The sequence below is a fragment of the Falco punctatus genome (genome assembly GCF_963210335.1).
Source record: "Falco punctatus genome assembly, chromosome: 6".
Taxonomy (NCBI): Eukaryota; Metazoa; Chordata; class Aves; order Falconiformes; family Falconidae; genus Falco; species Falco punctatus.
In genome coordinates, this window is record NC_137585.1 from 68813698 (window position 1) to 68829045 (window position 15348).

The following is a 15348-nucleotide window of genomic DNA, read 5'->3' on the forward strand; positions in this document are numbered from 1 at the left end:
CTGAGGCAACGTACTGGCCCCTTGTAGCAGTGTCCGTGCCAGCTGCATTTGGGGAAGGACTGGGATGTTGTGTGAGCTGTGTGCAGCTACAAGGCTAGATCCGCATGACCGCACTCACAAGGATGGGGTCAGGCAAGAGATGTCTGAAGTCTCGGGCAGTTGCCTGTGGCCTGGCATGCTGGGGCTGGTTGTGCAGCAAAAGTGCCCTGCAGCTGGGGTTTCACCTACATGCCAAGGGAGCCCCTCCAGCCCAAAGATGTGGGTCGGGCTGCCATGCTGCTTTGAAGGGCAGAAAGATCCAGTTCCCAAGCATTGTTTGCTTTGTCACTGGTGAGGCTTTGCTGGAGGTCTGAAGGACCACATGCCTAAGCATGAAGCAGTGGATTCAGTGTTAGGGGATGTGTGAAAATTGTTTCCCTCCCCAGACACCCTGGCCCTGGATGAGCCACATGGCTACAAAGAGAGCAGCCCCTGCACCCAGCATTTAAGGTTCACCAGGCCCATGTCAAGCCGCTATCAGTGTCTTATCTCCTCCTTACACTCACCTACATAATTGTGCAGAGGCTGTGAAGGCTCCTGGCAGATGTCAAGCACATCATTAGTGGTGCTGATGTCTTGTGCCTCAGGCTGTATCTCAGCAGGTTGGGTATTTGCTGTCTATGCTTGTCCAGCCTACCCTAAGTATAGATACCTGCTGAAGCGTTCACGCATGTTGCAGCACATCACTGTATGTTATCCTCCAGGTCTGGCACCCACAGCACTTTCATCTGAATATGTGCGCTCACCTGGAAGCTGCTAGTCCTGGGCATGGGTACTGCTCATCCCCTTTAATATTAAATTGCTCTTGGATAAAACCTCAGGATAAGCACCTGGGTAAGGCTTTGGCATGAAGGCTTCCCCCTGCTTTGGTCAGTGTTGGTGCCACCAGGCTTCAAAGCCACGTTCTTTGCAGCTGGCCCTGAGGGTTCTGTACTCCTGGCTGTGTTTTGGTCCAGGTCTGGGCAGAGGGACCCTACCCAGCCTGGGGCTTCAGACACAGCTGACAGCTTGATGAAAAGGTGGGTGCTGAGGAGGGTGTTGAATGATGGTTTCTAACTTCTCATGGTCCATGTGTGCATAATCATGTGCTGAACTGTGTATCAGATCATGTATTAAAACCCGACACTGTCACCAACGTGGCAGTATTGGCTGGTTCCAACCTTGTGATTTTAAAAAAAAATCTATATTTTTATCAGTTTTGTTACAAATTATTTTACTAATTTTGTCATTTAAAAAATTTTATTATTGGCCATCTTCCTTTTTATAGTTATTATTATTTATTCTACTTTTATTTATTATTATTTATTTACCATTTTATTTCCTTGGGTACCCACTGAAATAAAGGAACTGCCCAGTTATCTGGGACGTCCCTTTGGCCCAAAGAGCTGCCATGCATGTACCTATAGGTGCCACATGCAGTAGCTGCCTCTGCATGTGCTTGCCCATGCCAGCTCTGCCCCCTGCATGGTCTCAATGAAGGCACTTGGTGATGCCTGGGGAATAAACCCACCAAGGCTGTGCTGGGAGGCTGAAATGCAGCAGCCTTTCACCCAGCAGCTCAGTCTGTCTCTGCAGGGTCTTGTCTCCCTCTTAAAGTGAGTCTAGTTTGGGAGGACCTGTACTGCTGGTGATTCAATGCCTACATTGACCATCTAATACTGCCCAGTCCCTGTTGAAACCCTAATACTGTCCATCAGAGTGCGTGTACCTTTTCCACAAGGTCTGCAATCTATTCTCATAACCAGCTACTGGTCTCCAACCAGTATGAAATCATTTTTTATCTCTTAAATGACCTTCTTGCTGCCACAGTGGTTGTTAAATGGCTCTCCTGTTGCAGATGTGCCTACATGGCAGGGCTTGGGTGATAGCTATCAAATGTAATGGAGGGTTGCAGGAATGGTGGAAGTGTAAGACTAGATTATTATATCATACGCTACACATCCCTTAGCGCACTCAGCAGCTCAGCACATGCCATTCCCGGTGATGAACATGGCAACTGCTATTGCAACAGTGCCCAGGAGGCATTTATCATTGTTACCTTGTGGAGGTGAGATGCTGCAAGGGGTGTAACTATGGGTCTCAGATGGATTTGGTATGCTCATGAGGTCTGAATGATGCTCAGGATCTTGTGACAAATCTGATCTAAGTGGAGACATCTGTCATGGGGTGTTTAAAGATAATTTTCCCGAACTGCTCTTACCAATTCACCCACGTCATTGACATCACCTTTAAGTGTCCTCCTGCCACCCCATCCAAGAGCTCCTTCCTTGGTGGAGGAGAGGGATTAGCTTCTTTTATCTCAGCTACTCTCTGACTGACAGCCCTGCTTTGTGACAGGCTATTGAAGTGCAGCGTGATTATAGAACTGAGCACCTGGTGGTTCATGTTTGGTGCAACCATGAACCACTTGCGGGAGGCACATGGATTACCAGGAGAGCATCTCAAACAACAGGCCTATGGCCAAAAGAAGCCGATACTGCCATGTTCTCTCATGCCACAGGGACACAAGAGAACAGGAGGTGTTTTTTTGATCTAGTTGAGGTTTCCTGGTGTTGCAGGCTCCCAGGCATGGAAAATAGCCTAGTTCCCCTATATCTCAGTGGAAATGAGGCCAAGACCATTGGTTTTTTGACTGGAATCTCTATCTTGGAGCAACTCCAGACCAGTGTTGCTTTTTTTTCTCCTGAAGAATGAGGTACCAAGTGTGTGGCAACAGGATGGGCTTCCCCGGTGAAATGAGGATGCAACTACAGTGCTTTCTGGCAGAGACTTTTAGTGAGTGTCACCACCTGGACCATCCTATTGCACTGTATCACCCAGCTGTGGCACAATGCTGGGCATCCCACCAGTGGCCAGTGCTAATGTGGTCCATAAGACTGGGAAGCTGGTTTAAGAGGGAGATTTAGCTGAGTGTCTGCAGTTGAAGAACTGTTAACCATTCATTATAACCTGCCTGAACTGGGGTGGATTTTCCATAGATATAGTAGACTTGATATAAAAATGTCTTCATCACACTCCAGCTCTTTGCTCCAAAGACGGCGATGGTAAAAAAATCAACAGATATTTAGAGAAAAGCAAAATGTTTTTCAGTTGCAGACAGCCCCAGAGATGGTTGACAGTTTGGAAATTATTTTTTCCATGCACTGAGGCAGAGACTGGCACTAGCATGGGAACTTTCAACCTGAACAATGCAAATACAGCTACTGGAAGCATTGTAAAATCACAGCTGCACTGGTCTCCCGGCAAGCAGTGCTGGTTCCAGTCACAATTCTAAGTAGTGTTTCTTGAAGCAGGAATTAGCTCTTCACCTTGCGTTTGTGGGGAGCAAAATGAAGCTCTTAATTTTTATATGTGAAGAAGAATAGATTGTAATCCTAAAACTAGCCTGAATCACCTATATATGCACAAGAGAAGACATATCAGGTTACAAGACATTTTCTTTTACTACAGAAAATGTTTCCGTTGCTTCCAACTAGCATGCTATACCTATTGGTGCCTATGGCAATTTATAGCATCTCTGCAATACATAATTTGAAGAGACCATAACCCATGATCTGTTTTCCACCAGCAAGAGTTGCTTTTCCTGGCATCAAGAAATGGGAAAAATAATTTATTGACAACAGCCTGTGACATTTCCTCTTCCTTATCTCTTGAGGCCAAGTCTCCAGCTAGCAGGGTATTTCAGAAATAATCACAAAAGAAATATTAAAAAACAGAAACCATAACAGTTGCCCCATTCCCATGGAAATGCATGGGAACAGTTTGAGCGAACACCCCTTTGTGATACAGTCATGTGTTTTCCTCAGATGGTGAGTGGAGATCAGGCATATCATCCTCTCTGTTGTCTGCCTGGGTTTTACTGCCATGGCAGCTCAAATAAATCCCCTTTGCCTTGGAGGCTCTCTGCTTTTCTCTGGGCAGGGGAAGTGGAACAGAAACGTCATCTGAGGCATAAACAAGTGATTGGGACAACCTGCTGGTCTGCACTTTCCTCCTCCCTTCTTGGCTGGTCCAGCCCTTGCCTTGTGTGCCCTGGCACAGCTCAGTGTGAGGGTCCCTCTGTCCTCTTCCCAAGTCACCAGTGACCCCAAGGGAGCATCTCTGTTCATCAGACTTTTACCTCCTGGTAATCAGAGATGAAGAAATTGGGCTGTGAAGGGTAAAAGAAGCATGACCAGCAGGTCAAAGGAGGTGATTTTCCCCCTCTGCTCCACTGTTCTGAGACCCCACCTGCAGTGCTATATCCAGCTCTGGGGCCTCCAGCATAAGAACAACAGGGACCTGTTGGAGCTGGTCCAGAGGAGGCCAAGAGAATGATCAGGGGGCTGGAGCACCTCCCCTATGAGGAAAGGCTGAAAGAGTTGGGGGTTTTAGCCTAGAGAAAAGAAGGCTACAGGGAGACCTTACTGCGGCCTTCCAGTACCTAAAGGGAGCCTCCAGGAAGGAGGAGGGACTCTTCATCAGGGGAATGTAGTGATAGGACAAGGGGTAATGATTTTAAATTGAAAAAGGGTAGATTTAGATCAAGCATTAGGAAGAAATTTTTTACTGTGAGGGTGGTGAGGCACTGGGACAAGTTGCATAGAGCAGCTGTGGATGCTCCATCCCTGGGGGTGCTCAAGGCCAGGCTGGACGGGGCTAGGAGCCACCTGGGCTGGTGGAAGGTGTCCCTGCCCTGGCAGGGGAGTGGAACAAGATGGTCTTTAAATTCCTTTCCAACCCAAACCATTCTATGATTCTGTGAATAACCTGAAATACTTTTCAACCAGGCTGCTGCTGCTCCCCTTCTACTCTACAAGTTCATGAGACAACCCACTCTCTCATTGCTCTGTGGGAAGCTAATGAAACACCTCTGATGTAATTTTTCTGCCTGAGGTCTCATATCCACAGAGCAGATTTGCTTCACTGAGCAACCAGCAGCTTAAAGACCTGCTTCCAGCTGCAGGTCCAGGGCTGCCAGGGAGGCTGAGGGCAGAGAGGAAAATCCTGAGCATGTGGGTTCCAGCACTGACTCAGCCAAGCAAAGCCCTGGCAGAAGCGGACATTTCCTTTGGAGCCTGTGTGACGTGTGCATGGGACGGGGGAACAGAGCCGATGACAGGCAAGAAACTTACAGAATTCAGAGACAGGATTTGACTAAGTCCTGTAAAAATTATGGTATGGATTATGGCCTATCTGCTAGTGTAAACAGAATAGAATACAGAAAAAGAAGTGTCAAAAATCCTCTCTCCTCTCCAGAAAGCATGCCTACGCTGCAAGGAGGCACAGAGAAAAAGCGGAAGGTTTCCAGCCTCTGCTTGTATGGGGAGCATTAGGAGAGCTACTGGGGCAGGTGCTGCAAGTGATGATTTATGTGGCCAAGTGCTTGTCATCCTCTGTGTATGGTCATGGCAAAGAGATGACCTCCCCATGGTTCCTATCATGAAGGATTCCCCAGTTTGGCTCCTGCCAGCCAGCCTAGGTGTATCAGGAGTACCAAATCACAGCAGGCCCTGGGAAGGACCTGGGCTCTGTGTAGGGACTGTGTATAGACTTTCAAAAGGCTATCAAACGAACTCTTGATACTGAGGAGCAGAAGACACCTTCCTGGGCTTTGCTCCAGCCAAAAGTACATTCGTCGCATCCCTTTTGTTCTGTTAGGTGTGTTCCTGTCTGAATAAGCGATCCAAATATTGGCACCTAATTCTCTGATTCATCCCCTGCAAGGAGCTGCATCCCCTCACTGATGTGCTGGAATGTCCCCTCCCTGCCCCACTTGAGCAGCTGGCAATTTTAGAAACTAGAGCAGGAGCCAAAACTCAAGGATCCCTGCATTTTCTTATACAGACCTGCCATTGAACTGCCATATGAACAAAGCGATTTAAGTGTGTCTTGGTGCCTTTGCTTGACTTTGAGTGGAAGGGGATCATGCAATGCCTTGCTTAAAGCATTTTAAGGACTCTGTGTAGTCAGTGGAAAGGTGAAGTATTTTGTTGCATTTGTTCCCAGACTGTGATCTATGGGCTGCACTTTGGCAGCTGGTGGCCTTCCAAAACCATGTGGGTTTGGGTTTCCTTTTGACTGCCTTCCTTGCAGAAAAGATCCCAAGAGTCTGTAAGAGCAATTAGAAATGCAGAAAAGCAGCCAGGCCATTTTGTGTGCTCTGGACACTCACAGCAATGGGTTTAGCTCACCTCTTACTCTCTACCATGCTGCCAAGTTGACACCCAAAAGCTATGCTTTCAAGTCAGAAGCAGGCTTGCCTAGGTCGCTCCCATCACAGATGTGATCACTTGCTCATTGCTGTCTGTGTTGGAGTTTCACCTGGAGCTAGAGCTGGAGCTATGCAGCTCCTGGCTGTCTGCTGGTACGAAACACATGCACGATAGAGGCTGTCTGTCCCAGAGGGCTCTTTGCTGTGGACTGTGAGTGAGCTGGGAATTTTTGAAGGGACTGGGATGAGAAAAGCTTGACTCTGACTGCCGAGCTTTATTTCACACTAATGCATGTATGTGGTCATAATCTGCCACAGCCTTGGCAAAATTGGTTTGTCTGCAGTATCAGTAGTGGCTTGAATGTCATTGCTGCTCCTGCCTAGTGTGAGAAGAGAATTGGGTCTCCATAACACGTGTATGAAGTAGAGAGCTGAGTACTGAAGACCAACATGTCTTAGGGCAGTGTCTGCCCACTTTGCAGAGACCAAACTGTCAATTCACTGTGCGTGGATGGAGGAGCTCCTGGTAAAAGTGAGCACATGCACAGATATAAAGGACTTGACCTGGCCTCTTGTGAGCCCTATCAGCCAAATCCAGATCTTCTGAGATGTTAGGGACACAGTCAGGGCCAAAGCTGGTGGGAATGGGGCCAAACACACTCAAGTGCAAAATGCCTCACAGTGTTTCTGATTAATACTCTACCCTAGTGACCGAGAAGGACACATTAATAAACCCTCTCCCCTGGTGAGGGATGGCAGCAAGCAACACACTGGCAAGGTCCTCTTGAAGTCAGCCCAGCGTTTGAAGAGCAATGTGAGGGGAAATGTTGCCTGTACATGGCGATGTACATGGTGATGTGACCTTCACAGGGTGAGCTGACATTAGTGGAGCAGGTCGCACCCAGGGAAGGGTAGTGGCAGGGTGCCATAGGGGGACATGGCAGCAGCTGAGAAGTGATTAAATCTGTGAGCTGCTTCAACGCAAATTCTGGCTGCAAAATCCTCAGAGAACTTTGGTGGGAGGGAGGAGGGAGTTCATTTGAAGCAGAACCCCTGCACTGGCCCTGGCCACTTTCCTCCCGCTGCTTGGAGTACTTGTCTACTCTAGTGTGTGTGATGGGGTGCTTTTGACTTCATTGTCTTCATCAAGGTGGCCGGTTTCTGGGTGACTTGCTCTGCTGTATGTCAGGAGGGCAGGATGCTGATACATCTGACTTTCAGAGGGTACAGTCAGCAATCACCTGTCTGACACTCAGAAAGATTCATGCTGGTAGGAAACTTTCCCCTTGCTTCCCACCTTGACTTAGAGCTAGGTAACTGCAAACAGCACTGTAGCTCCTACACACTTTATTTTGTGACAAAACGTGGCAAGACAAAACCCACTCTAGACTCTGTACCAAGGGGTTTGGAGGGTTGGAGGGGCGTGTTGACATAGATGGCTGCAGACTAGTCTGGTAGATCCAACTGCCTTCCTTTCTGGCCAGGTGAGTTGAGTGACATGGAAGCTGTATATACCCACATGCCTGAGCTAATGTGTGGGGGTTTAATAGTATTTGTGGCTTGGCTTGTGGGCACAGCACCAGCTGAGACCAAAGCTCTGTCCAGCTCATGGTTAGAGGATTTTCCCCGATCTCCAGTAGACTTCTGCTGCCAATACATCATCTTGGGTCTATTCTCATTAAGGCTACCAATTTTTCTCAGTAATTCAAAGTTAAGATTTGAAATTGTAGCCATGCCTGATGTTTGGACACTTGTCCAAAGAAGCAAGAGGTTTTGGTGAGCTTGGAGCAAATGGGCTGAACGCTCTGGCTTTTGCTCAGTCCCTGCATTGTGCTGCCTGCAGCATCCTGCAACTTTCTCAGGCACTCACCACCCACCAGTCCTCTGCAGTTCTGTTTTTGAATCAAACCAAGACCTCTTCTCACCTCACTGAAATGTCACTGACACAACTGAGTCCTCACCAGCGGGGACCTTTGGGTTCCCTTACATACACCCTTGATGGCCATGGCTCTCCCTTTTCCTGGAATCCCATCCAAGTACTGGTGGTCACCTCTGTAAGACCAGTTCTGGCCCTATGAGTTCTCCAGCTCCAGTCTCTTTCTTGTAGCTACTCCTTGTCTCTTTTCTGAGCTTCTTGGAGCACCTTTGTCCTTATGGCACCTCCCTGGATGCACAGACTGTGGCCTCCCCAGCATAAGCCCCAGGTCCAGGGCACTGTGGAGGCATCCTGGAGTGGACATAGGATAAAAATCTGTTTTTATCTCTGCTGGCATGTGCTGTCTGTGCTGCCATCTTTGACAACTCGACTGTCCAGTCGGGTTGAAGACTCAAGACAGACTCAGGAATGTTTATTAAGGGCATTTCCTGTGGTTTTAGCCATGATGCACCACGAAGGCTTTCCTGAGTGTGTGTGCATTGCAAATCCAAAACATTTTGAAGGCTTCCTGCTGACTTTTGATGGAGCAGGGGGGTATAATCATGTGAAAAGACTTCTTCCAACTTTTGTCATGACTCCAAAGTTGGAGTTTGCCAAAGAAAATGTCACTTCACTGATTATATTTTTATGTTTCAAAACAATTATTCACCACCATCACCACCTTGTTCAGAAAAATAGCTCTTTGTAGAAAATGTCAGTAAAAAGAAAAAAAACCACCTATTCATAGGCAGATAACCAAAGGGAGAGACTGCACACAATAAACACTAACCAAAGCAGCAAGCAATTGCTAAGACACTCTCAGCAGAAGAAACTATCAGGCGCCTCAGGAGTAGTATGATGCTACCAAGCCCACCAAGGAAAACCAACCAAGTCTTAGAATCACAGAATCATTTAGATTGGAAAAGACCCTTAAGATCACCCAGTCCACCCATTACCCCAGCACTGCCAAGCCCACCACTAACCATGTCCCTAAGCACCGCATCTACACATTTTTTAAACACCTCCAGAGATGGTGATTCCACCACCTCCCTGGGCAGCCTGTTCCAATACCTGACCACCCTCTCAGTCAAGGAATTTTTCCTCACACCCACCTAAACCTCCCCCGGCACAACGTGAGGCCAGTTCCCCGTGTCCTGGCGCTTGTTCCCTGGGAGCAGAGACCGACCCCCCCTGCCTACAGCCCCTGCCAGGCAGCTGTAGGGAGCCACCAGGTGCCCCTGAGCCCCCCCTCTCCAGGCTGACCCCCCCAGCTCCCCCCGCCGCCCCCCCCAGCCCCTGCCCCAGCCCCTGCCCCAGCCCCTGCCCGGCTCTGGACACGCTCCAGCCCCTCTGCGTCCCCCCTGCCCTGAGGGGCCCGACCCTGAGCCCAGGCCCCGAGGGGCGGCCGCACCGGTGCCCAGCACAGGGGGACGGGCACTGCCCCGGCCCTGCCGGCCACAGCGCTTCTGACAGCGGCCAGGGCGCTGCTGGCCCCCTTGGCCACCTGGGCACGCTGGGGGCTCCTGCCCAGCGGCTGTGCCCAGCCCCCCCGGCCCTTTCCCCCGGGCAGTTCCCAGCCCCCTGCCCCCAGCCCGCAGCTGCCGGGGGCTGCTGTGCCCCACGGGCAGGGCCCGGCACTGAGCCCCGCTGCCCCTCACACCGCTGGCCTCGGCCCCTCGGCCTGGCTGCCCAGAGCCCCCGCAGAGCCCCCTGCCCCCCGGCACGGCAGCACTCCCGCTCAGCTCGCTGTTGTCCACATCAAATCCTGATCTACCAAAAGATGACCCCTCAGAAAGACCGAATCACTCCTGCCCAACTACATCTGTGTTGTGCCTGCCTCCCCAGGTGTTAGCATTGATGCCACCTGGGAAATCCCTGTTGGGATGACTTGGCCTGGTTTGCCATGGAGTCAATGCCACCAGGGCCAACAAGCCCTCCCAGCAGTGCCACATATGCTGGGACGTGCTGTCCTGCTCACTGTGTGTGTTTTAGGGGATTAGGAATATGCCTAAACCCAAGCACATGTTGGAAATGGTGTTTCACACGCAAAGCAGTCTAGTTTGGAGGGAAATAGCAATGTTTCTGTGATTAAATGAAAATAATTGGGGTTAAATGGGGAGGAAAATGAAATTTCCTTGCAATTACTTAGATTTATTATAAGAAAGAATGACATACCTTGTCAGTTTTACCTGCTCTCCACAGTTTTCCCTTCGTGTTTTTTGTCCTACTTTTAGAAATGAATTTGGGCTCCTTTGCCTCATTAATGAGATTATTTAACTTGGTGAGAAGTTTGCATATTTAGAAATGGGCTTTACTGATACAGCTCTGAAACATTAAATTGCTTTTCTGTTCCAAAAAAAACCCTTCTGCTAAAATCCAAACAGAATAACATGGTTATTTCCCTAAATTATTGTTCAAACATGTGGAAGTTGTTCTCTTCTCAATGGTTTTGGTCTTAAGGAGCAAAGAGTGCTGCTAACATTGTCTGCTCTCCATAAATCCTCCTGTACTATATGGTTCTTCCTGAGCTACCCAGATAGACTTGTTTAACCAGGACGGTGCTTGGGATTTAAGCGAAAATAATACATTTCTTTTGATGCACTTTACTCTGTAAGGATCCCCTTTCAAAAAATCCAGAAAAACCTATTGTAAAGTCTAAGGACAGAAGGTGCTTGTTGGGTGCAGATCAGCATCTGAAGTATCCACTTTTGCTGTGGTGAGACACATAAACCTTGCAAAAGTTTAACCAGTGACTGAAAAAGCACAAGAGAGACATGTGGTCGTGGTGCTGGTGGCGCTGGTGGTGCTGGTGGTGCCATTGGTGAAAAAAGGACAATCCCAACATTTCCCCTCTCCCGTTTCCCTCTGTCATTCTCTTCTCTCTTCTCTTCTCTTCTCCAGCCCCAAGGCCTGGAAAATATGGTTGCTTGTCATACGAAGCTCCTCTAGTTTTTAGATTTTTCAAGTTGCCTCTCTATACATTTCCTATTAGACACTTTCTTTTGAGACAGGGAATAACTGCACACTGCTTCCCAGAAGTGGGCATACCTCATACTCAGCAGCACAATGGCGGTCTCTAGCCCTTTCCTAACAAATTCTGCCACTTCACCTACCTTTTATGATTGCTGCTAAGTGTTCAGCCAATGTTTTCATAGAATGGTATGTTGTAACCTCTCTATCATCATGATATATATTGACCCAATTGATTGACTAATTGACCACTAATTACATACAATGTTAGATGGCTGATGCCAGTTCAGAGCATCTCATTTCATAGGAAAAGATAGGACTGTTTTTCTTTTCCCCCATTAATATCTTTTTATGTTATCTACACTGCATTTCATTTATTTCTGTTCTCTGTCACTCACTCAGATAAGTCTACTCTTTGTCACTGTGCATACCCACTTGCTCTCTGTCCTTCCAATTTGTTGCTATTCATTTTGCTCCTTCACTTCTTCTTGTCCTCCTCTGGATCCACCAGGAAAAATTGATTTGGCCATGAGAGCATCCCTAAATTCCTCCATGGTGAACAAAGATGTTGAAAAGCCCCTCCTTGCCCCCAGTTCTGGGTTTATCTGCTATGGGAACCCCTAGCACTGGCCCTACAGACATTCTGGCAGCTTCAAGCTCCTGATGTGTTTGCAGAAGCAGATGTTATTGATTTGTAAAGCATCTTTGAACTTTTCATGGGGGGCTGCTGCATTTGGTGTTGTTTCTGCTTCCTTTCTCTACCTGCCCCCAACCCCCCTTATGTTTTGAGTCTCTACACCATCCCTTGCCAACCCATCCAGCTATGCCAACCTCCTCTGCGTTTCCACACCCCAGTTTCTCCCACATAGCCCTTCAAGAAGAACAGACTTAATCATGCCTTTCACATTAATTCAGAAAACAGCATGGAATTTTGTCCTTTTTGCAGGTTTCCAAATTAGCTGGTCCCTGAAGTTGCTATAAAGTGGGCTAAAAATTAGAGTATGTGTCAGGCCCTATTTGACATGCACCAACCTGATGGATGTAACCCAAATTCCTCTTTGCACTCGTGTTGCCTGCCCATACAGCCTCCCTGGTCACTCTGGATACTGTCCCCACCAGGGACAGGCAATCAGTGGTAACACTGTAATAGCATTTTTATTTGGGCTTGGCACCCCCTGCTACTTGTTGAGAGGGTTAACTTGTGATCTGATCTGACTGCTAGTCCTTATCTTTGGAAAAGATCCAAAACCATGCAGGAATGAAAGGAAAAAAACTTCCAAGGAAACAATCTTTTTTGGTTTTGTACGCAGAGGGGACATTTTGGGTTGCACTTGGATTTTGCATTTGGGAGTGTTGGTTTTGTTTTCTTTACAAAGTAACAAAACTCTCACAAAACTGACAAGGAGAACAAAATGGTTTACTTTTTTTTTAAGCTAGATAAAAGGAGGAAATAGGAAGAAAATTCTAATCTTTTAATCAAAAGACAAGAGACATCAGCCAAAAGAAAAAGCTTTTTCAACACCGTGTTTGGAAGATTTGTAAGAATAGCAAAGGTGTAGCTATATTAACGATACTTTCTCAGCTTTATACAAACATTTATAAAATGTGAATGAATACCAGAGGGAATATTTTTATTAACAAAAAATTAAAACACAGGCTTTTAATACCTATACCAGGAAAAACAGTTCATTTATTTAAACAGCAGTTTAGAAACCAGAAACACACACACCCCACCCCACCCCACCCCCAAAAAAAAAAAGTAGTTACTTTCCTATGGATTTAAAGTTTGGAGTTAAAATCTCTTGATGGCTTCTAGGGAAGCCTTGGGTCTGTAGTATTTCTCAGGAAACAGCATTGCTGACTACAGCACAAAACAACTCAAATTGTGCTGATTCGGTAGGCAGAGCCTTTAAAACCAGCGGAGCTTGTGGAGGAGTCAGAATCTTAAGAAATGCCAATATTATTTCAAGGGGTGGGGAGGGGGAGGGAAGCTCTATTTCCAAAAGGAGAAAAACTGGAAGGTAATTAAACTCAGCAGCATCCTAGAAGCCAACACAAGGCTTAACTTCTGAGTTCAGCTTGGAATGAAGCTGATGGCTGAAAGGTGATACGGGCTTTTCCTAGCACAGGGATAGTTAAAGCGTGGTCCAGCAGGGCTGTATCCTGGATATACTTTAATTTTGAGTGCTGAGACACAGTATGGAGACCATGCAGTGATCTGGTACGTATGGCAAGTTAGGAGCAGACTAGTGGTTCACACACTGTTTTTTCTGAGGACCTCACCTCTTATGTTAAAGGTCACCTGGATCAGTCCACCTTGTACAAAACAGGTTTAACCCTGGCAGACTGTCGGTGTTGCTCCAGGCTGGGCAAGCATGGGCTGCCCCTGTCAAAAAGCATGAAGCACATCTGCACTTCGGCCTTAGGCTTGGAGCAAGAAAAATTACTTTGAGAAGGAAAGAAGAACACAAAATCTCTTCTTCTACCTTTCTCTCCTTATGGCACCCTGTTATGAAGAAAGGTTGGTTAAGCATCAAGACCCAAGATATGCTCTGGTACATTAACACAGCTGAAAATGTTATCAGTCATGAATATTGATGTTGTAAATGACTCATAAAGGACATGATGACTTTTTTTCAACAAGATAACCAAGAAATGGGAATTACTTCATATTTTAAGAAATTAGACTATATCAAATGTGTAATAAAAATATTTTCTATAGGATTTTAAAATATATACATATATAAACTACCTTAATTTTTAATGCCCTGTTGATATTGATGTGGTCTCTACAGCATCTAAGTGTAACTAAGTGAGGCTGCCCAGCAACCTCCATTATATCTCAAACAGTGATTACAAAACTTGAAGCCTTGTCCACACTGTAAATAAAACCTGCTTGAAAATGGGATCTGAAATTGTCTGCTGGGCCTAAGCCAGCACCCACTAATAGCCAGGCTAAGTCCCCTCCTGACTGAGGAGTTTGATTAGGCCCTAGACATGGTCCCAAAACAATGTGGTTTCCAGCCCTTTTAGCTGAGCAACAATAAAGGCACCTGAGGGAGTTACTGAGACCCTTGAGGCACTTTCTGGTAAAATAAAAAATATTAGATATTTTATTTAAAATATTTAGGGATATTTAGAAATGCTCTTAAGACAATTTGAGCACATCTGTGCTTCCTTTCAAAGCCAGGCCCAAATTGAGCGTGTCCCAGACGTAGCCTTTGCTCAGACACTGGGTGTAGACTTCAGTCAAGCTTAAGGGAGGCTGAGAGCTTGGGGGTGGTGACTGAGCAAAGGCCATTCATCCCTGCATCCTTCCCACAGCAACCATCTCTGTATATCCCCCCGGCCCTGCCTGCCCAGCCCACGTGGAGGAGGTAAGCTGGCAAGAACAGTTCCTGCACCAAGGGCCTGCAACGTCCCGTGGGGCTGAGCTGGCACTTTCATCAAAGTGGTGACGGAGACAGTGGGGTGAGGGCAGAGAGGTACAGACCACTGTCTGACTCTGTGTCCACTGAGGACGGTGAGGACACAGCTTTGGGCTGTGCCTCCAACACACAGCCAAACCCAGTTTGCATTCACGTTTAATCTAGCACTGCATCTAAAACAAGTTCAGATTCCTTTTCCATGCAAGGTTTGAAGCACACTGTAGAGAAGGTGTGAGGGCCAGTTCCTGATCTAACGTAGGCAAAATTCGCCATTATCACTGGCCTGAGCACTTACTCTTGCATTATACTTTAAGGTAGGTAGCATGGGAGTTCTCCTGCTTCAAAGAATTAATATAAGGGATTTGACCACCTACAGAGGAAAGTTTCTCGCTGAGCTTTCGGTTCATCTGCTCCATGTGCCTGGTGTTTTTCCTAGCTTGCCGGAGAGACCTCTTGACTTTCTTCACCCGATCTCGCAGCTGCTTGTTGCGCTTCTCCAGTGTCGCCACTTTCTGCTGCAGCTTCTTCACTCTGTCCTCCTCCTCAAACAGGGCTTTCTGGACTGAGGAGCACATGAGCTGAGGGGACAGCAGAAACAAAATGGCAACAGGTGAGCTTTACACAAAAGCTTACTGAAGCAAGGGTTAATTCAGGTGTTCCTTGAAACACCTCACAGCTCTTCAAAAGCAGATTGCTTTTTTTGGAAGTTCTATTCTTTTTTTATACCTTTTTTTGTAAAATCCTCTCTTTCACTTCTGTATTCAGGCAAGACCCAAAATTGTAGATCTTACCAATAATAGTGA

General features: G+C 47.1%; 1 protein-coding gene across 1 annotated transcript in view; it reads right to left on the reverse strand.

Moving 5' to 3' along the window:
- Positions 1-11866: 11866 nt before the first annotated feature.
- CCDC3 (coiled-coil domain containing 3) overlaps positions 11867-15348 on the reverse strand; it is a 47927-nt gene continuing 44445 nt past the window's right edge. Inside the window, exon 3 of the mRNA XM_080391736.1 lies at positions 11867-15123. Coding sequence (XP_080247862.1) covers positions 14848-15123 — 276 coding nt within the window. The 3' untranslated portion in view covers positions 11867-14847. The remainder of the gene's footprint in view (positions 15124-15348) is intronic.